Source organism: Prionailurus viverrinus, chromosome B4 (genome assembly GCF_022837055.1).
Source record: "Prionailurus viverrinus isolate Anna chromosome B4, UM_Priviv_1.0, whole genome shotgun sequence".
In the NCBI taxonomy this organism is placed as follows: Eukaryota; Metazoa; Chordata; class Mammalia; order Carnivora; family Felidae; genus Prionailurus; species Prionailurus viverrinus.
In genome coordinates this window covers 108,853,003-108,876,253 of record NC_062567.1, presented here as the reverse complement: position 1 = coordinate 108,876,253, position 23,251 = coordinate 108,853,003, and the positions used below count along the sequence as shown (strand labels likewise).

General features: G+C 40.7%; 1 protein-coding gene across 2 annotated transcripts in view; it reads left to right on the top strand.

Moving 5' to 3' along the window:
• The window catches only part of POC1B (POC1 centriolar protein B), a 97,780-nt gene extending 81,091 nt beyond the window's left edge, over positions 1-16,689 (top strand). For both annotated transcript variants that reach the window (XM_047864951.1, XM_047864950.1), the window contains 2 exons: positions 10,710-10,928; positions 15,086-16,689. In XM_047864951.1, the coding sequence (XP_047720907.1) occupies positions 10,710-10,928; positions 15,086-15,190 (324 nt within the window). In that variant the 3' untranslated portion in view covers positions 15,191-16,689. The remainder of the gene's footprint in view (positions 1-10,709; positions 10,929-15,085) is intronic.
• The last annotated feature ends 6,562 nt before the right edge of the window (positions 16,690-23,251 follow it).

Genomic DNA, 23,251 nt, shown 5'->3' with positions numbered 1-23,251 from the left:
AAAACAAAATTTCCAATTTGGTTTGAAGAAGAAAAATCAAAACCCTCTGTAAAACCTTATCCCTGAAGCCTGAAGGCTCTTTCTTTGAAGAAAAGACATATGATTTCTCCCAAGGGACAAGCAGAAGTCTTTGTCAGCTCAGCCAATTTAGTTTGGGAGACACAAATTTCACATGACATTCTCTGATTTTATCCAAGAGATACTCTTAAGCCAGTAAGACTGGCACAGGTGGGTATGTTTTTACAAGGTTATACAATACACTGTGCAGATGTACACAATAGAAGAGATGTGGTTACCTCCTTCAGGATTTCCTTCCTAGCAATTTTAGAAATTGCGAATGAATCTTGTGCTGTGGTCCTGTGACAATCCCACATGGGTGACTCTATAGCTCCTTTTTCTGTTTTCCTGATTGGTTTATCTACTCCTGTTAGCACAGGCTTCTGATCTGAAGGAGAGAGCTAAAGATAGAGCAACACTCTGAGTCACTTCTGAAAGACAGCCATTTTCTCTCTGTCAGGAATCTCAGATGAACCCAGTGACTGTCTGAATCCTTTGTGCTGATGGTAAACTCTGTGTAAAGCCTCCTACTCTTTGGCCACCACTTCCTCCAGTCCTCCAATTTTGATAATTCATCAACTCTAAAAGGGTCTCCGATCCATTGAGCCTCCTGCCTTGTCACTGCCCACCTCCTGTGTCTGCGTCCCTCTCCTTTTCCTCAGATTCTGTAGTCCATTATTACGGCCATGCTCTTGTCCCTTCCTCCCTCTGTTGTACTCACCCAGCAATTTTCAACCTGGTTAAATCTATTTCTTTGCCTACTCTGCCCTAACACCCAAGCAACTGATTTTGACTAGACAGTCATGCTGACTGATTGTACCTTAAATGTATTTACACAAAGTTCCAGGGCACTCAGCACTGCCTAGCCAACTCATTCACTGAGTAGCTATCACCTCACGGCCCTGTGACATCAGTGCTCTCCTTCTGCTACTAGATCTTTTCCATCATCTTTAAAAAGGAAAACTTCATCTGACCCCTTTTCCTTCTCCAGCTCCTGTCTCGTTGCTCTGTTCCCCTTTAAAGCAGAGCTCCCCAAAAGAGCTGCCTATATTCAATCTTTATTTCGTCATTTTCCACTCTTCTGAATCCACCTCAATTAAGTTTTTGGCCCCACCATTCTGCTTGTGTCACGGCCCCAGTGATCCATCTATCTCAGGCTTCCTACAGCACTTGGTCCTGGTGACCCCTCCTTCTCCTTGAAAGTCTTCCATCACTTGGATCACCACCCTTCCCACGTCATGAGCCACTAGTCACCTTTCCTGCTCCTTCTCTTCCTGCCTTTTGAAGTCTTTGCAACTCTTCTCTTGTTTGACTCCCCCACCCAAGTGATCATAGGCCCATGGCTATAATATTTATATGCTGAGCACCCCAACTTCAAGGAGACAGAAGCTCCTGTACTTGGGACTTTTCCCAGACCTTGCTCTGTGTATCTCTTCATCTGGCTGTTCATTTATAAAAACTGGTAAATAGATACCACTTATCACTCTCCACAACTTCTCCACAGAAATCTAGAATCCTATACTTCCAGTGGCATTCATGACTATTCCCTTTGGAAGTGTCTCAAACTTGAGATGCTTAAAATTTATGTTCTACCTCTCCTACTAAAAAAAAAAAAATACATCATCAATGAAGCTACATTGTAAGATAGCACGTTACCCAGCCTTCTCTTCATAGCCCTGGTGATTACCTGACATTACGTCACATATCTGTATATTTATTTTCTTGTTTCACCCACTTGATTATAACCCCATGTTGACAGGATCTCATTTATTCATTCCTTATAGTAGGCAGCATAACGATCCTTTAAAGATGTCCATGTTTCTATTCCCAGAATATGTGAATGTGTTTTCTTACATGGCAAAAGAGACTTTGCAAACGTGATGACGTTAAGGATCTTGAGTTGGGGAGATTATCCTGGATTTTCGGGTGGGCCCAATACAATCACTGGGTTGCCTGTAAGGGGAGGAAGGAGGCATGAAAATTAGAGGAGATATGGTAATGGAAGCAGAGATTAATGTAATACAGTCAGGAGCCATGGAAAGCAGTAGTCTCTAGAAGCCGGAAAAGGCAAGGGACAGACTCTCTCAAGGGTCTCCACAAGGAACACAGCTCTCCTGGCACCTCTGCAAAACCTATCTTGGACTTCTGACCTCCAGAACTTTAAGATAATAAATCTGTGTTGTTTTAAGCAACTAAACTTGTAATTTGTCACAGCAGCAGTAGGACACTAATGCACTTATGTATCCCTGGCATTTAGAATTTCTCTAATGTGTAGGTGCTAAATAAAATAATGCTGTTTGAATGAGTGTTATATCTTCATTATTTTAGATTGCATATAGAGATTATTGAAGTTTCACATTTGTATTCTAAATGTTATTGAAAGTAAATAATCCATTCTTTATTTGAAAAATAATAGTTACCTTTATTTTTGTCCAGCAAAAGATTTTTTTGTTATTGTAGTCTGTTTCAGGCAGGCATTTTATAACTGTGTGTGTGCGTGTGTGTGTGTGTGTGTGTGTGTGTGTGTGTGTGTGTGTGCGAGCGTGCAGTGATTTAAAAATTTCAGAATATCCTTCGGCTCAGGTCATGATCTCGCAGTTTGTGAGCTTGAGCCCTGCGTCAGACTCTGTGCTGACAGCTCGGAGCCTGGAGCCTGCTTGGGATTCTGTGTCTCCCTCTGTCTCTGCCCCTCCCCTGCTCATGCTCTGTCTCTAAATAAATATATATATATATATATATATATATTAAAAATTTCAGAATATCCAGAATGGAAGGGACTTTGAAGGGCATTCAGTAGAATTTCCTGACCTGATGCTTGTATATTTTTCATAATATCCCTAACAAATGACCATCGCAAGTCTATTTTAGCATTTTCAATGATGGGAAACTCACATTAGCTCACATCAAGACCGCTTTGGATAGACTTTTCTGACTTTTGTCTGTTTTATTCTGTAGTTACAGAATTAAACCAAGACTAAAATCATTATTATAAGCCAACACTGACTTATTTTAACCCATTTATTATATATCTGAAGGCCAAGTCATTGGTTATCTTTACATGTGACATGCCTACTTTTGCATTCCTATTTGTCAGAAAGTCTTTATGCTAGGCCATTAGAAACCATCAAGTATGCGGGGGGGGGGGGGGGGGGAGGAGGGGGAGGTAAAAATCAAGAAGTGATTTGCAGATTTGCAGTTAAGTGATAAATGCTTCCATTGCTCCCTTATTGTGCCTCTGAAGAGGCATTTCAGACAGTAATTTTTAGTAGAGAATGGCATTAGCTTAACTTTGGGTTTTTGCTTCTCTCCAAATACTGTCAAATTATCAATATTTATATTTTGTTCATGGTTCAACCGATATAGGACAGTGAATTCAGTGAATCGCAATCAAAGTTCCACAACAGCTGAGCCCTATCAGTGTCTCATGCACTGTACTAGACACCTGAGAAAAAAAGATAAAGTTATGGCCACTGAACTCAAGAGACTACCGCTCATAAACTAGTTGGGAATATAGACATATGAACACAAATATAACAAGAAATGACAGTGCTCTACTGATGGCAGGAATGATGACTTATGAGAGTGAAGCTACACCCGTGATTAGTTCTGACTTGCTCATCCAGACGGAGTGAGTGAGAAGAGGAGGAGGGGAAGGAGGAAGAGGGGGGGGAGGGGAGAGGAGAGGAGAGGAGAGGAGAGGAGAGGAGAGGAGAGGAGAGGAAGGGAATGAATATAATACATGAGCTCCCAGGTGTAATGGAGCACCACAGTACCTTGAATGTTCCATTGTTCATTATATAAATAGTAATAGTTTAGATGTGGGGCCCTTGATTACATTGTTGCATGGTTAATTTCCTGATAAAAATTTGCTTACAAATGCCACAATTTTCAATTTCTATTAATGTATTAAAAATTCATTCTCTAAGTGACGAGTGAAAAATTGTGCATTAATTTTTCCATGACATCTACACAACCTGCTAAGAGCCCTTTGACCCCAGAATATCAGAGCTTTTGTATATAGCTCTCCAGCCCATCAAAGCTGTTTGCATTAGTCAACTCTGTACCTCTTGTTTTATTTTGTAAGTTCCGAGGGGGAGTCGAGCCTTTTAACGTGTAGAAATAAGGGTTTCTCAGCCACTCAGATTTATTCATGCAGTTGGTGAGGCTGCATTTTCCATCTTTGAGATGGCAACCATGGGCCTATCCAAGGATAGGGGTGGTGATTGTCCTGCCATCCTTTTGGAGGAAGCGGTTCCTTGGAGAACTGTAAGCTCCATGAAGGAAGGTGCCACATCTCCCTTGCTCTTTGCTGTGGCTTTAATGCCTACCATTGGAGACCTTCGTTTGCTGACTCAGCCAGCGAAAGAGCTCTTCTTACCTCCCTGTACTTCACGTGTCAGCAATAAAAGAGATAAGGGAACATAGTGTGATTTCTTCCTTTTATGAAGTACCAAAGCATTTGCTCTTTTCTGCAGTCTTCTAGTCATTTGCCCGTGTTTCTTGTTCATTCTGCAGTGCAAGTGATGTGCCAGGCGCTGCAAGGGTCTGGGCCTTGCTCTGTCTTCATTCTCTCACCACAACAGAGAATTCTCGAGAGCAGAATTCTTACACACTTCTCTTGCACCATGCTTACATTTATTTTTTTTTTTCAATAAAAAAAAAATGTAGGTCCACATTAGTTAACATATAGTGTAATATTGTTTTCAGGAATAGAACTTAGTGATTCATCACTTAGTTACAACACCCAGTGCTCATCCCAACAAGTGCCCTCCTTCATGCCCATCACCCATTTAGCCCATCCCCCACCCAACACCCCTCCAGAAACCCTCAGTTTGTGGATATTTAAGAGTTTCTTATGGTTTGTCTCCCTCTCTCTTTTTATCTTATTTTTCTTTCCTTTACCCTATGTTCATCTGTTTTGTGTCTTAAATTCCACATATGGGTGAAATCATATGCTACTTATCTTTCTCTGACTTACTTTGCTTAGCATGATATATTCTGACTCCATCCGTGTTGCAAATGGCAAGATTTCATTCATTTTGGTCGGCGACATAAAATTTAACGTTGGTAAATGCTTAGTATGATGTTGGTGCTTGGGAAGCATTTATCCAGGAAATGAATGCTAGCAGCTTTGAGGTAGGGGAGGGCCTGATTCACTGAGAGCAGTAGGGACCAAAGCCTCACTTGCTCGACTTTGGATGGCCCAGAATCTTAAACATATTTTTGCCTTTCTCATTTTTTTAATTTTTTTATTTTATGAATGAGTGTGTTAAAACTTCCCCAAGCTGTGCATCTCTCTCTCCCTGTACAAATAAGACGCAAAGTTGGGGTTGGTTCATGGGAAAGAATCTGCTAATTTCTAGGCTCCAGTACCTCTGAGAGACAGCTACGTCAGGTGGCTAATGTAGAATGTAGATCAAGTTCCTCCCCTCTCTCTGCACATACCCTTTTCTGTGTTTTATTCATCTCCACATGTCATATCATAGTAATCTATTTGATGCTGGTCCCAACAAGAAAAGCATTGTTAAGACTGCTTTAAGATCTTTTACTCCCTAGATGGTCTAGGGTCTTAAAATCTTTCCTTTGTCCACTTCCTGTTACCCGTTCTTCACTAACCACTCTGACTGCAAAGCCCCAGAATTCAATGACTGGTTTCTTAATTAGGTTGAGGCCTTTCCCCATGAATGGCTGGAACTGTTGCCATAGCATCACTAGTGATATTTGCATGTACTTATGTAGGTGTGATGTGACCCATGTGAAAAAGACTGCCTTGGTCATATGGAGTGTTTGGTTTCCATCTTTGAGAACAGTAATAAAATCTGCACACAAACGCATAACATATTCAAAAGGATTCAAGTTCCTGCCCAGTCGAGGGGATGCAGTGGTAAGGGAGTGGGCATAGCACAGTCTAGTGAGGGAGACAGACAGTAAACTGGGAACAAATATGTAGACACCAACTCTGATCAGTTATGGAGGAAAACATGAGGATGCCATGTTGGAGAATGGAAGGTCCAGTTTCAGGAAGGTGGTCAGGGAAGACCTTCTGAAGTGACAGTTAAGCCGACATTTAGAGATCAAAAAGAATTCAGTTCTGCTGGAAGGGCAGAGAAGGCATTGCAGGCAGAGCAGAAGCAATGTTAAAAAAAAAAAAAAAGTCTGTTCTTTGAGGAGGAATTATTTTGGGATGACGATCATTGCGTTGTACATGGCCATCCACACATTGTTCCCGATCGGTGAGATGACTGCCCAGGATCTGGAATGCAGGCCGTGATTGTGAGGCAGGGCTTCTCAGCAAATCCTTTTTATATTTCATACTCATCTTTACGGGGCTTTCACTTCCATTATTGCCACCAGCCACTAGCTGGGGACCCAGGTAAAGAAATTCTGTATGTTTCTTTCCCACTTCCCTTAGCTCAGAGCATGAATGAGTGGGTCATAGTTGCTTCTGGCTAATCAGTAACATTAAAAATCCTTTGTGTTAACTTATTCTTCCATGGTCTGTGATTGCTAGGAATTTTGCTTCTGGACATTTTAATGACAATTTCAGCTTTACTTCCCCACGTGGAATGAATAATTCAAAGGGTTAGTAATGGGATTGTTTTGGGGTGTGGATTTTAATGAGTGCTTCATATCCTAAAATAATACCACTCAGGTATTTTAGGTTCACACTTTAACATTGTCAGGCACATCACAAAGGGGGAAAATAGGGGTACAGAGCAAAACTGCTCAGCGACCAGGATGGTTTTTTGAAGATAAATATAACCTGCTAGACAATAAAACAAAAATAAAAGTTTATAAATTTCAGAGGGTGAAAAGTAGAAAAGATGTGTTACCAAATGACTGAAGGGCTCAAGCTTCAGGAGAGCCAAGTCTTGGGTCATGCTACCCACTGCTAGGTTCTCACTGCCTAGAATGGTGCCTAGCACAGAGCAGGGCCCTGGGACTATTCGTTGAGTGAACAAACAGAGAGACCCTGAGCCAGATACACTTAGCTAGGTAGGAGTACAAAGATGCATTTTATACATACTTTTAAAATACACTTGAATTGTGAATGGTGGATTTTGAGTTTTTTATTATTTTCAACAAATGGTGAATTTGTAAGATTGTGACAGAGGAAACTTGAAAGTTTTCATATTCCTAAAAAAATGGTTGGAAGGATCATGGAGATTTATGATTGGTTACATCTCATACATCTTTCCTACGTGTATGTGTGTCCTTGGGCAAGTTACTCAATCTCTCTGTATCTCTGTTTCCTCATTTGTAAAATGGGAATATTAGTAGAACCTACTTGATGGGATTATTGTGAGAATTAAATCAGTTCATGTGTGTAAAGCACTTGAAACAGTACCAAGTATAAAACAAGCCCTGTTGTCACCATCATCATCATCATCATCATCATCAAGGTAACATGTTTGAGGTGACCTCTCTCAGGAACTCTCATGTGATAACCAGAAATGTAAAATTGATTAAAAACTTTAAAATTTTTTCTGTGATATGTATTTGGATTTTTATTTGTTTTTCACAATAGCTTTAACATGATATATTTCACATACTATAAAATTCACCCTATTAAAGTGTATGATTCAATGGTTTTTAGTATATTCACAAAGTTGTGTAACCATCACCAGTATCTAATTTTAGAACTATTTTACCACTCCAGAAATAATCTTAGAACATTTTATTTCCTTCCTTCCTTCCTTCCTTCCTCCCTTCCTTCCTTCCTTCCTTCCTTCCTCCCTCCCTCCCTCCCTCCCTCCCTCCCTCCCTTCCTTTCTCTCTCTCTCTCTCTCTCTCTCTCTTTTTGGCTCCATACCCAGCATGGGGCTTAAACTCACAACCTTGAGATCAAGAGTCCCATGCTTTACATACCGAGCCAGCCAGGTGACTGAGAATTTTAGATCATTTTCATCACCCTCATACCCACTACCAGTATCTCCCCCTTCTTCTCTCCTCCTAGCTCCTGGCAACCACTAATCTCAGTCTGTCTTCATACATTTATCTATTCTGAACCATTTCATGTACATGAAATCATACAAAGCATGGCCTTTGTATATAGCTTCTTTAACTTAGCTTAATGTTTTCAAGGCTCATTCACATTGTAGCATATATTAGTACTCCTTTCCTTTTTGGGTAAATAACATTCATTGTATGGTTATACCACATTTTGTTTGTCCATTCATTATCACAGCATTTGGATGCATATGAATTGTTTCCATTTTCTGGGCTATTATGAATAATGCCTCCATGACATTCATGAGCAAGTTTCGTTTATCTTCGGTATATACCAAGGAATGGAATTGCTAGGTCTTTTGGTAATTCTTTAACATTTCAAGGAACTACCCAAACTATTTTCCAAAGTGGTTGTACCTTTATACAGTTGCACTAGTGAATATATTGAGGGTTCCAATTTCTCTACATCTTCACTAACATTTCTTAGATTCTGTCTTTTTTGTTTTAGTCATCCTAGTGGGTGTGAAGTGGTATCTCATTGTGGCTTTGATTTGCATTTATTTCCCTGATGGCTAATGATGTTGAGCATCTTTTTATGAACTTGCCATTTGTATATCTTTGGAGAAACATCTATTCAGATACTTTGACCATATTTTGAGGTATTTTTCTTTTTATATGTGATTTGTAAGAGTTCATATGTTCTTTATATGTTCATCAACAAGTCTCTTATCAAATATATGATTTGCAAATATTTTCTTCCATTCTGTGGAGTTTTTTTTTTCAGTTTCTTGATCATATCTTTTGAAGTACAAAAGTGTTTCATTTTGATAAAGTCCAATTTATTTAGTCATTTGTACTTTTAGTGTTGTGTCTAAATAGCCTCTGTCTATCCAAGGTCAGGAAAATTTATTTGTATGTTTTCTTCTCAGAGTTTTATAGTTTTAGTTCTTATATTTAAGTCTATGATCCATATTGAGGTAATTTTGTATATGGTGTGAGGTAAGGGTCCAAATCCATTCTTTTGAACTTAGACATCTACTTTTTCCAGCATCATTTGTGAAAAGCACTATTCTTTCCCCATTAAATTGTCTTGGCAACCTTGTTAAAAAAAAACAAAAAACAATTGACCATAGGTGGAAGGACTATTTCTGGACTCTCAGTTCTATTCCGTTGATCTATATGTTTGTCTTTATGCCCACTGCCATATAGATCTATTCCGTTGATCTATATGTTTGTCTTTATGACTACTGTAGTTTTGTAGTAAATTTTTTAATTGGGAAGTGTGAGTCCTCTAACTTTATTCTTCAATATTATTTTGGCTATTCTGGGTTCCTTGCATTCCTTATGAATTTTAGATCAGCTTGTCAATTTCTGCAAACCAGGCAGCTAAGATTTTGATAGGAATTGTATTGAATCTGTACATGTCAATTTGGGGAGTATTGCCATCTTAACAGTATTAAGTGTTCTGGTTGGTCTATGAACATGTCACAGGTGTGGATGCCTTTCCATTTATTTATATCCTTAATTTCTTTCGGTGATGTTTGCAGTTTTCAATGTATCAGTCTTACACTTCTTTTATTAAATTTATACAAAGTATTTTATTCTTTTTGGTGCTATTGTAAATGGAGCTTTTTTTTTTTTTAATTTTATTTTCAGGTTGTTCATTACCAATTGTTTGGAGGGTTTTTATGTTTTTTGTTTTGCTGTGGTAAAATATACACAACATAAAATTTACCCTTTTAACCATTTTTAAGTGCACAGTTTACTGGCAATAAGTATTCACAGTGTTGTGTGATCATCACCACTATCTATTTTGAGAACTTTTTCACCATTCCAAATAGAAACTCTGGACCCTTCAAACAATAACTCCACCCTCCCCGTCCCTCGTGCCCATAGTAACCTTTACTATTTTTCTATGAATTTGCCTATTTTACATACCTCATATTAGTAGACTCATACACTATTTTCCTTTGTGTTTGGCTTATTTCACTTAGCATAGTATTTTCAGGGTTCATCCTGTTGTAGCATGTATCAGAATTCCAGTCATTTTTGTGGCTAAATAATGTTCTATTGTATGTGTATACCACATTTTGTTTATATGTTTACCTGCTAACGGATACTCCTGTTGTTTCCACCTTTCGGCTATTGTGAAAAAAGCTGCTATGAACAATGGTGTAAAAGTATCTAAGTCTCTGCTCTCAGTTCTTTTGGATTCATCCTTAGGAGTGGAATTGTTAGATCATATGGTAATTCTATGTTTAACTTTTTGTGGAACAGCCAAACTGTTTCCTACGGCAGCTGCACCATTTTATATTCCCACCAGCAATTGCATGAGCGTTCTGATTTCTCCACATCCTCACCAATACTTGTTATTTTCGATTTTTGTAAAAATAATAGTCATCTTGATATGGTATTTGTTTTTAATTAAGAATTGGACTGCATCTAACAGTCTTTTTAGTGGTAGAATGCCTCATCTTTCAGACAGATACATACAAAGTGTATTTCATTAAAATACCAAGGGAAATAGTAAATTTTCTCTATTCATTGTTAGCTTTATTTTCTCCCTGCAATAGTAATTTCTATAATACTGTAATTGAGGGTAAATAATTAAATGAAAGCTGGGTATTTAGAAGAGGAATATTGAAAACTCCTTTTAAGGCTTGGAAAATATAACTCTTCCTATCTTTTCTATGATGTCAAAGACAACAGATACCACTGTTAGAACCTTAGCAGACAAAGGTGAAGAGATCAACAGTTATTTCTTGAACCCTTCTTTATTGTCATCGGAATGTTCACCAACAACCTCGAAAAAGAAAACAGAAGACACGAGTGACTTCCCTTCTGAGAGCCAGAGAAGCATACCACTCGCCGTGACTGATGCTTTAGAGCACATCATGGAACAACTCAGTGTTTTGACACAGGTGGGTTAGCATGCTTTACGTGTACTTCAAGGTGAGTTAAAATAATCCTGGTTGCGGTAGTTTGCAGAACTTGAAGAGCAGGGGGAAATTCTTTTTTCTCAGAAAGGCAAGCTCAGGGTGGCCATTGATATAGCAAGGCATGCTCTGCTGGGCTGCTCTAGTAAGATCTTACAGAGGGCACGCATGTGTGTGCCCGTGCATGTGCGCGTGCACGCGCATACACACACATGCTCGCGCGCGCGCCGCACGCACACACACACACACACACACACACATACACCTGCCACGGCACTTTATCTGGCTTCTGGGGGCCAGAGGGCACGGTGGAGACTATAAAGAATGGCACTGGTACTCCATGCAGTAAATGTATTTGATTCTGCTCAGTAACATTTTACTTTAAGATTTTTGATGTAGTATGTTCAGATTAGGACATTATCAAAGAAATATTTTGGGCTATTGAAAAAATGGTGAACAGTTTTTGGTTAGAATGAAATTTTGACAGTTTATAGTTCTTCCCCTAGAGTTCTTCCCTTCCCCTTTAGAGGCAAGGGGCAGATATTCTCACTGTCCAGGATGTAACTTTCCTCATTTCAAAGGTTTTTACATTGATGTTGTGTTCTTCTGGAGGTGATAGTTTTTATAGTTTTTGCATTCTTGTTTTAGAATTTTAACTTGTCCGTTGATGCCATTTTACATTTGCAAAGAAGGTATACTATGGATCTTTATGTACCAAAGGTCTTCCAACTCTCAGTCAGGAGATAATAGATGTCATTTAAGAGAAGTTGTGTGTTGAAATGGATACATCAAAGGTTTCTCCTCCAGCTCTGCTGATTGTTTCCTTTGAAGAAGTCTTATTGTTCCTGCAATACGTAGAATGAGCAGACCTTGTTATAAGTTATACAGAAAGAGAGGCTATAATGTGAACTGGAGAGATGTCGATTACTTTTCCATAATACATATTTCATGTTGGGATAGCTCTTGCATAGAAATCATCTCATTCTGTTCTCATCACTGCTGTACGTTATAATCACCTGGACAGTTCTAAAGCATACAGATGGCCAATTCTCATCTCCACAGAATCCATTGCCATTGGTCTGGGGTAAGGCCCTGACATTTGTCTCTTTGCCCAATATGATTATGTTTTACAGCCAGGGTTTAGAACCACTAATTAAATGAATACTAAAAACCGGGGATAACATCTCAGGGCCTTTAGAGGCAAGGGGCATATATGTGGATTTGGGGCCCTGTCAGAATGTGGGAAAGAGCCAGGTGAGAACTTGGAGTCATCATACGATTTGTTCAATGAAACTCATATTAAAATCACCAATTTTCATTTTGCAATATTGTGCTGGAGGTGACTTTCTCTGCGTTTATCAGACATTTCTTTCCTTTAAAGGCAGTTTCCCTTTCAGATTTAGTTTGGGTTGGCTTATTTCCCATATTGCCCCAACTTCTTCACCTATACTGTTGCATTTGATGTTAGGTTGTTCTTAGAGACTCTTCCAAATGAGTCTGTCCACTCTCTATTCTTTTAGCCTCATGATCCATCTCTCCCAATTCAAGGCTAAATGAATCACTTTAAGCTTTATTGACTGTTCCTTTTAATTTTGAAAGGCTGGCTTTCTTTTTACAATTAAAGAGGTTAAGAGCAAGCCCAGCACACTTGCAAAATAGAAACACTGAATCTGTGGGCACGTAGCAAGTAAAATAAACATGTTCTGATGCACTTTAATTACAGATGACTGAACATCTAACTCAGTGTTTATAACCTATCTGTACTGAACTGTAATTAGAAATAAATTAAAATAAAATCACATTTTATATGGTAGATGAATGGAGTTAACCGGTGTTCAGGGTATTGATAATATACATATAAATCCCTTCAGTGGGATTGGAATAATGTGTATAAAATATATGGCAAAATGCTTGGCCCATATACGTACTCAAGAAATGGTAAAAAATATAATCAGCATCATTTTTTAATTACTCATAATGTATAGTATGAAATATAAAAGTAAAAGCTGGTAAATAATGGTATTTTAAAAATTGTTTACCTTCAGAGGGTGGTAGGGAATCAATTCATTATCTTGAAACTTACTGACTAAAATAACCAAGCATTTATTTTGCCTTTCTTATATGAACTCTAGTACTGGATAGCCACGTAGTAGATGAGGAAAGTGTCTCTTATTAATGAATTATCCCAACTAATACTTTTTTATTTTTATTTATTTATTTATTTTTTTTTTTCAACGTTTATTTATTTTTGGGACAGAGAGAGACAGAGCATGAACAGGGGAGGGGCAGAGAGAGAGGGAGACACAGAATCGGAAACAGGCTCCAGGCTCTGAGCCATCAGCCCAGAGCCCGACGCGGGGCTCGAACTCACGGACCGCGAGATCGTGACCTGGCTGAAGTCGGACGCTTAACCGACTGCGCCACCCAGGCGCCCCCCAACTAATACTTTTTTAAAGGATGAGATTAGAATATCATCATTTACAATCCTCAAGAATGAAGAGATTTATGCATTGAGCAGTTCCCAACATCACGAGAAAAGAAATGACCAAACCTTATTAACATGGCTTCTAACAAAATAGACCACTACCTGTAGTCTTATCTATAGATCTCAGTAGATCTGTAGTCTTACAGACCTAATATGAGTCTCCTCAAGCCTTTGAATCCAGCTGCCAATTTGTAGAGCATACAGAGAGCCAAACGGACCAGACTGTACCCTCAGCGTGCTCTTTTTCACCTTCAGACTGGTGGCAGTGCTACAGGCAAACTCTACTTGAAATGGCCTGAGTCTGTCAACAAACAAATTATAAAGAAAAAAAAAGGGAGAGGGGATGAGAAGCTGTAGATTAAAAGGAACTTTAGGGGCGCCTGGGTGGCGCAGTCGGTTGGGCGTCCGACTTCAGCCAGGTCACGATCTCACGGTCTGTGAGTTCGAGCCCCGCGTCAGGCTCTGGGCTGATGGCTCGGAGCCTGGAGCCTGTTTCCGATTCTGTGTCTCCCTCTCTCTCTGCCCCTCCCCCATTCATGCTCTGTCTCTCTCTGTCCCAAAAAAAAAAAAAAAAAAAAAAAAAGAACTTTAAATGACATGTCAAACTTTGCAAATGGGTGAGACAGAATTATAGTGTCTAGGGATGTACACCTGAAAGATAAAACCATAAAGAGACACAAGAAAGTAATTTGGTCAGGAAAGTGGCTACTATTGGGGGAGGACAGAAGTGGGGACTTTGCGAGGCACCTGGGAGTAACTCTGGGGCGGCTGGCAGCGTTCCAGTTCTTGACCTGGGTGCTGGTTATGAGGGTACTTTTCTCATGAGAATTCACTAAGGGACATGTGTTTTGTGCAACTTCCTGAATCCATTTATTTTAGAATAAAAAGTTTAAAAGAAATAGAAAAGATTAAAGATGAAGTAGTCAATATCACAAAAAATTGGATTTGCCACATTTAAAAGTAGCCGTGTGTGTGTGTGTGTGTGTGTGTGTGTGTGTGTGTGTGTGTGTTTAGTCAGAAGCTCATTTATTAGCCAAAGGAGTTAGAATAGCTAAGATTCACCAAGCCCTGGGTGCCAGGCACCAGCATAAGCATTTTACATGCATTATTTCATCCAGTCTTCCTAACAACCCTGTGAGGTGCTGTTACCATTTTCAGGCTGTGAGAACTGATGCCAGTCATTACAGTATTTTCAAAGTAAACTAGGTTTCCAGCTCCCTGGGGTGGTATAGTCCATCATGGATTGATCGTGCCAGAATGGCAGTGATGACATTTAAGGAGCTCGTGGGCTGGGCGGGTGGCGCTCCGCCCCCACTCCCCACACTGCCGTGTAGCATGAAAGCCCACTTAGAACGGTTCGTGTGGCCTCTTCCCTGGCATCCGTGCCTTAGGAGGCCAGACAAGAATGGTCTACAGAGTCCTCATCTTTTTTCTCACCAAAGGCGTCAGATTTTATCTTTTCCTCAAATTGCTTGCTAGTGCTTTTTGCCCCATGGTAGAGCCCAGAAGCTGAACAAGCCCTGGGGCTAATTTTGAGCCCCTTCCTGGCAAAAGGGTGGACATTCCAGTTCCTAAAAGGATCCCCTATGCAGAGATTACCATCACCGTCCTCACCATCAGGTCACCAGGCATTGATTATTTTGTCCTCCTTTTACAGACTGTTTCAATCTTGGAGCAGCGACTGACTTTGACAGAGGATAAGCTGAAAGACTGCCTTGAAAATCAGCACAGGCTTTTCAATGCTATCCAGCAGAAAAGTTAAATAGAAAAGTATGAGCAGAGGCATGATAAACGAACACATGTACATAGGCTCGGGAAGGTAGTACGAGACGCTCCCTTCATGCAACACAACCATGTGCTGATTATAATGATCATGGCATCTCTTAAAAGGGTGAGCAACAGAACCAAAGGCAGAAAAGGCACAATTAACGACCAATTTAAACACACAAATCAATGTCAAGGACTAATTCAAATCATTACTGATTATAATTGCACTAATAAAGTGGTAAGTATTCAAGTGGCTCTATATTTTCCCCCATATTATTTTAAATGCCAGTTTTCATTTATAGTCCAAATCCTGCCAGGAAAGTAAATCAAATCTTTGAGTTTCATTGTTAAATCATTGCAGTTAATCACGTTCAGGCAATTCCTTAAAGCAATGGATGTGTTTCTTTAGTGAACAACACCGTTGGGGTGAAGTAATACAGTTACCTCTAAAACAGCATCCTGTATGCAGACAATGAGTTAGTGCTCTGACTCATATTTCTTTTAGCTCAAAAACATTTATTCTTTCTTAACAATGCCCTGAAATGCTGATCTTACAAAATTCCCAAAGTGTAGAATTTCCACAGCAAGAACACGCTTATTTTAATTAGCAACAGCACATACGTGGCACAGGGCGGTGGGTTGTTACTTAACTTGTGTTGTACATGGCTTATCCTTTGCTCAACCTGAAAGAAAATGAAGAGCTAAAAATGCGAGAAGCTCACGCGTCTTTCCTCTCGTAGATGAGTGCACTGAATGATTTGGGTTGTGTCCAGACCTAAGCCCTGGTTTACAAAGCCGGCATTAAGAGTGGTTTCAGTAAACTCTGGAGCTTGAAAGATGCAACGGTGATATTTACAAATACACACACATGTACATTCACATGCTTCAGAAATGTTGCTGAGGGTGATTTTGGCAGCTGAGTAATAAGTCCGTATAATATTCACATCATTGTCTTCCTATTTTTTCTTTAAATGAATGTGATTTAAAACAAAATGAAATTGAGCCTGGCCTTCTAAAAAAATGCTTAGGGTGATTTGGTTACAAATTAAGAATTTTGTTTTATCTAAAACAAGGGATTAAATTGAAGAAAAACAGATTAATATTAGCTTGTTTTTCTGTTAACCTAAATCAAGAACAAAGAAGGTGGGGGAGGGCAGTCACATTTATGCTGTCTGTAGGTAACATGGGGAAAATGTTTTGAAAAAGAAGCAAAAGTCAAATCCTATTTATGTACGAGTCTGTATTTATAAATTTTTCCCAAATAATTTCAATCATATCTATAAGGTGGTTTTTAAAAAAATCATCTCATTCTGTGTTTTAAGTGCCTTTTTGTATTGTACTAAGTGTGAACTTGTAGACATTTTCAAGAGTTCATAAAGACTAAGTGGTATTGTATTTTTATAACCTTGTACAAAAGACCAAGAAATGAAATGTCATAATGTTTTTTGTTTATAATTTCTTAAGCCTCAACCAATAAAGACACTTTACCTTTAAAAAAAAAAAAAGTTCCTTTCTTTCTAAATGATTAAACCTTGAAATACTAAACTTCTTATCCAGCTCAGGCACCTTTAACTGTGTATAACAATCTCCTGGAGCATCTGTCCAAGTGTCCGGGGCCCTGTCCCCTGAGTGTACGCCTCACCAGGTTGGTTGGGACCCAACCGTCTGCATCTTGAAGAAGCTCACAGGTGGTGTAGATGCTGGCTGGCCTAAGGCCCACGCTGTAGAAACCGGTGGTGAAGCTATAGCCACTTCTCACGACGCCCACGTATTTTTACAAACATCACAGACCTTTGTAAGGGATCTAAAAACAGTGATGATATAAATTAACATGCCTCGAAACTGGGGCATCTGGGTGGCTCAGTCGGTTGGGCGTCCGACTTCAGCTTGGGTCATGATCTCACAGTTTGTGAGTTCGAGCCCCGCGTCGGGCTCGGTGCTGACAGCTCAGAGCCTGGAGCCCACTTCGGATTCTGTGTCTCCTTCTCTCTCTGCCTCTCCCTGACTTGTCCTCTGTCTCTGTCTCTTAAAAATAAATAAATGTTTAAAAAAACATTTTTAGTGCCTTGAAACTTGTTCAAGAGAGTCACTTATGATCTCTTCCCTCTTTTTCTAGCTTCTAATTGGTCTTCATCTGATTTCCAGCCTCTCATCTGTCCTAACCTGTGTATTCAACTGCCTCATCAACACCTCCACTTGGAAGACTAGTAGGCCTTTCTGAATATGTCCGAAACCAAACTCTGCTCCCCCAGCCACCAGCCAGCTCCTCCCCTAGTCTACCCATCTCTCCTGGCAGGTGCTCAGCCCAAAGACCTTAGAGTTAGGCTTGCCTCCTTTCTCTCACACCTCACATTCCATTCCTTCAGCAGATTTCGTCTCCATCACCTGCCAGGGCCCAAGCCACCGTTGCCCCTTACCTGGACAACTACACGTGCCTCCTGGCCGGCCTGCCTGCTGCCCTCCTCGCATAGTAGGCCAGAGCGGTCACTGAAAAGTGAGTTTGAATGTGTGGCTCTTCTGCTCAAAACCTTTCAGGGCTTCCCATCCTACTCGGAGCCAAAGCTCAAGCCTTGACAGTAGTGATGTGACCCCTATCCCCTCCTCGTGGACCTGCTCTCCCTTCTGCCTTGGATCTCCCTTACTCACTGCCCTCTGGCGTAGCGGCCTCTTTGCCTGCCTTTGAAGAAGTAAAACAGCTCCCACCTGAGCGCATTTGTACTTGACATTCTCTCTGCCTGGAACACTGTCCCCTCATAACACTCCAGCCCCGCTCACAGCCTGCCTTTTCAGAGGTGCCCTCCCTGAGCACCCAGTGTGAAATCATTCACTTCCACTCATTCCCTGCGTGTCTCCGGTCCAACGTAGACAGCAATACAGGTGCGATTCTGCCTCTTCCACGGTGGCTCTACGTTCTCAAAAATCAAGCGCTATCTTCAGATGCCCCACCGAGCACATCGCCTCATGCACAGGAACTCGGCAGATACTTGTTGAGTAAATGAGAACTTTCATTGATTCGAGTGGTTTTAAAATGTTTGTTGTTCAATCCACTTCCAGCCAAAAGCAGTAAAAACTAGATCGAGGGGATTGGAAGAAATAGCATAGGTAGCAATTTAGATGCTTGATGTTTGGGGCAGAGGGGGCATTGCTCTGACTTGCTGTTTGTTGCATAGCTTAACAGTGACATGCTAGGTCCTAGCTGTGTGACCTTTAGGAAAGGTACTCACAAAGCTGCGTTTCCTTACCTATAAAAGGTGACAATAACAACTGAATTATGTTTGTGAGATGATTAGCACAGTAGCTATCACAGAGTGAAGTGCTCAATACACGGTGGGTATTATTGCTATTTATTAATCATTTTGTTTCCCCGGACTGCATTTTCAAATACTATTTCAACTGTAACTGTGGCAAGGATACAGGTATGTCGTGGTAATGAATGGAAGTGTGATATTTAATCCAAAATTAAGGTATTAAAAGTACAACAAAAAGAATAACTGCGTAAAAGAAATTAGCCTTCCGCACACAGAAAACCTCAAGGTTCAGGCCAAAAGCTAGCCTCTGAGCAACTTCAGAGGAATTCAGCCTGAGAATACAAATGCCATAATTACCCTCAATAAAGGCAGGGCAAAAATGGGAAGTGGGAGAAGGGCCTGGAATGTGAACCAGTAAGTGCCAGTAAGACCAAGACTTACCCGGAACTCATATTATCCTTGGCCTCTGACATTTGGAGAACAAGTATTATTTGCTTTCTGCCTTTTCTTGAAAGACAAAGCAGTCCAGATCGTCACTTAACCTTTCATTCCCGTGAGGAGCAAACTTGGAGTCTGTTGTTCCCAAGATAAATCCTGTGCATCTAAGAGGATTGAAAGATGAACCCTCTATCCCTGGGTGGAAATATTTGGGTGCCGAAATGATTCCCCTACTTGGAGGTTGTTGGTGAATAATCATGTTCAACTCATGAGCAAACTTGATGGTAACCATAGATGGGTCTCGAACAGATATTTAAGTGGAATTGTGTCTTTAAGACGTTGTATGCTTCATATTCCACTATGTTTTTGCCATATGAAGTCACGAGGTTTTAGACTCCATGCACCAGGGGATTTATGAATGTACGCTGAATCTAGGAACACAGTGTAATTGCCAGTTTGCCCTGCATAAGCCTCAAATGTGACTCAGTCAGGTAACACAATGGCAGCTTGGGCTTACTAGGAAAATAGGGCGGTGGCTTGCCAAGAGGCGGAGGTTAATGGGGGTGGAGAGGGTGTGCACAAGTATTTTTCTTTGCAAAGTACAAAAGTTGCATTTTCTTCCCAGTCAACTTTCAAACATGTTCCTAGTAAAAATAAAGTCTCCGATTTGCGATTCTTCTCATAATAAAGTAGATTTCACAACAAAAGCAGTAAGAGAAATAGCCCAATCATGTGAAATTTCTAAATTTATAAAGCAAACAGTACATGGCAGGAAAAAATTGACAGAAATGCAACACAAATGAGAATATCAACTGTTCAGAAGTAGAATTTTTTTTTCCCCCATTTTTTAATGTTTATTTACTTTTGAGAGAGAGACAGAGGTGTGAGCAGGGGAGGGGCAGAGAGAGGGAGAGACAGAATCCGAAGCAGGCTCCAGGCTCTGAGCTATCAGCCCAGAGACTGACGTGGGGCTGGAACTCACAGACAGCAAGATCATGACCTGAGCTGAAGTCAGATACTTAACTGACTGAGCGACCCAGGCGCCCCATAGATCTAGAATTTTATTAGTGTTATCATAGTGTTACACAAAACTAATAAGGCAGCCTTAACATACACACAAAGAACTACATGGAAATGTAAGAAAATTTTCTTTTTTGTCTAAGTGTATTTTTAAACAAAATTTGACCATGTTCTGGGCTACGTGATATCAGATAAGTTACAACGCTATATTCCCTATGTCCAGAGAGTAAATCATACAATTAGGAATAACAAAATAAAGTGTTCGATCACACAGAAAATATGAAAGAGAAAACTTAAACTCCACAAAATAATATTTGGGCCAGTGAAGAAGCCCCAACATGTAGAGGAGAGTATTTTTAAATGCAAATAGAAATGAATCTGTCAAATTAGGTGGGATACCACCGAAATGATGAAGGTGTACCATGTATCTTCCTAAAAATGTAAGGAATGATCATAATAAAGTGAAAGGAAAACAAAACAAAGTTCAAATAAAAAATGTGAAAAATAGTTGGCCCTTTGAAAATTTTAAAGTTAGTCATTAAAGGAGGAAGAAAACTTGTTTTACTTTAAAAGTAATCCAGTAAAAACATGGCTAGCTCAGAATTTGTTCATTCGGGTTATGATCGAACATTTAAAAAAAATTAATGTTTATTTTTGAGAGAGAGAGAGAGCATGAGTGTGGGAGGGGTAGAGAAAGAGGGAGACACAGTATCTGAAGCAGGTTCTGGGCACTGAGCTGTCAGCACAGAGCCCGACGCGGGGCTCGAACTCATGAGCTGTGAGATCATGACCTCAGCTAAAGTCAGCCGCCCAGCAGACTGAGCCACCCAGGCGCCCCTTGATTGAACATGTTTAAAGTAAATGTCAGCCACCAGTCAGCGCGAAAAAATCGGAGAAACAAATGTGATAGATGTAATTTATGTAATTGTGTATTTCAGTTTTTTCATGGCTCTCGAGTAGCAGTACGTATGCACTTTTTATCTGGCCTTGTGTTGACAGGTGATGGGTAGATCGGGCATTAGTGTAGATGCTCTGACACAGATCGTTTCCTTGACTGTCACACCCTCATCCTTCTGCAGGCTTCCGGTTTGGAATCAAAAGCCTTCTGTGAGCAGGAAACTCTTCTCTTTCTCACGTTCTTGGCACAAATGGATCGTAAAGAAAATTCATCAGCTGCCTTGTTCTACCTCTGTTCCGTTCAGTGGCTCATAAACCATGACCTGGCAGGAATGGGAATGGCATTTACTGATTTTTAAATATCTGTTACAAAATGACTTTGTAAAATACAAAAGGAGGGGGGAAAGGCAGCATGTCGGGACTGTGGGATGGGACTCCTCTGTGTTTGCCCCAGATCTTCCTGTGCCCCCGAGAAAGGAGAGTGAGAAATTCGATGGGGCGGGGGCTGTGGACCCCTGCTGGGGAGAGAGGGAGGAGGCCCAAGACTGGGGCAAAGGGCTTTTGCTCCCTGGACTTGAGGATACCTTTGCATCTCCTAATTCTAGTGAAACACTATCGACACCTCAGGTTGTTTCCTCCGCTTAATCCCCAAAGGAAATCCCTTTGCTTTTCAGAGATAAAAAGTTAGTAGAACAAAGAGAAAGTCGGCCAAGAGCCTGGGCCTTCTGCTATCGAATTTCACTGAAGCCTTTCCAAGCCCCAAGGATAGACCCCGAGGGCTATGCTGTTTATTCCTACACCTGGATTGAATATCAAGGTCTGTGAGAAGATGAATCATTTAGAAACCCGATGTTCTTGGAGGGGGCTGTTGCTTTTTTAGAACTCACTTAATAACAACCATGTCAAACGCAAAAATCACATAAAAAGTTCAAAGTTGTCCGGGCGCCTGGGTGGCTCAGTCGGTTAAGCATCTGACTCTTGGTTTCGGCTCAGGTCATGATGTCACAGTTTGTGGGTTCGAGCCCCACATCCAGCTGTGTGCTGACAGTGCAGAGCCTGCTTGGGATTCTCTCTCTCTCTCTCTCTCTCTCTCTCTCCATCTCTTTCTGCCCCTCCCCTGCTTGCATGCTATGTCTCTTTCTCTCTAAAAAAAAGAAAGAAAAAGTTCAAAGTTGTCAAATCCTCCTTTGGCATTGCTCTCAGCGAGTGGAGAGTCAGAACTGCCCGGTGCGGGCACTCCCCGCCACTGTGATGCTGATCATTCTTTCTCTAATAAGGAGGGACGGAAGACCCCACATTAGGGGCCAGAAGAGAATAAGCCACTTGAGACAGCAGTTCCTACTCAAGGGAACACCTGTCTGAGACTTTCATCACTTTCCTTTCCATTTTCTCCATGAACTTCATGATTAAGGCAAAAGACACAGGACTTGATTTGGAACCAGATGAGATCATGAAAAATACATATGAAAGGAGTTGTGTCCAAGGAGGGTCCAAAACAGTACACATTCAAGAGAGCACTTGGAAGTTCAGCTCATACCCAGAGGGATTTTGGAATAAGCAACAGGAAGTAATTATACTGCAAATGTAAAAAACCGGAGATGATAAAATCCTATTAAAAATTTTTTTTAATGTTTTATTTATTTTTGAGAAAGAGAGCATAAGCGGGGAAGGAGCAGAGAGAGAGGGGGACAGAGGATCCGATGCAGGCCCTGCGCTGACAGGCTGAGAGAGCAGTGAGCCTGATGCAACGTCATGAATTGTGAGATCATGACCTGAGCTGAAGAAGGACCATCAAACGACTGGGCCACCCAGACACCCCGATAAAATCCTATTTTTTTCACCGTTCTTATAAGCATTCAGTGTTTTAGACTCATAACCCAGTTGCTGTATAGCCAGAATGTCTTACAAGCAGGTCCTCGCAACTCCCCTCTGTATGTCCTTTTACCTGGTGTCGATCAAGTCGGCAGCTGGTCCAGCTGGGGTTGCCACCCAGCACTCGGCAGACACGTTTTGGTCCAGCTCTGCAGTATTTCCGAGTAGGTACCGAGACTTAACAACGAAACCATTTCGGGGACGCCTGGGTGGCTCAGTCGGTTGAGCGTCTGACTTCAGCTCAGGTCATGATCTCGCGGTTTGTGAGCTCGAGCCCCATGTCAAGCTCTTTGCTGACAGCTCAGAGCCCGGAGCCTGCTTCGGATTCTGTGTCTCCCTCTCTCTCTGCCCCTCCCCCACTCATGCTGGCGCTCTCTCTCTCTCTCAAAAGTAAATAAACATTAAAAAAATTCTTAGAACCAAAAAAAAATGTTTTTAATTAAAAAATTTTTTAAAAATGAAACAATTTCACATGAAAATCCAGATTTCTGGGGTCTGTTCAAAAATCGGAAGCTCTGGTATTATATTATTGTCGTATATTATGTATTCTGTGTTCTTCTATGCTGGCCATCCAGTTTCAC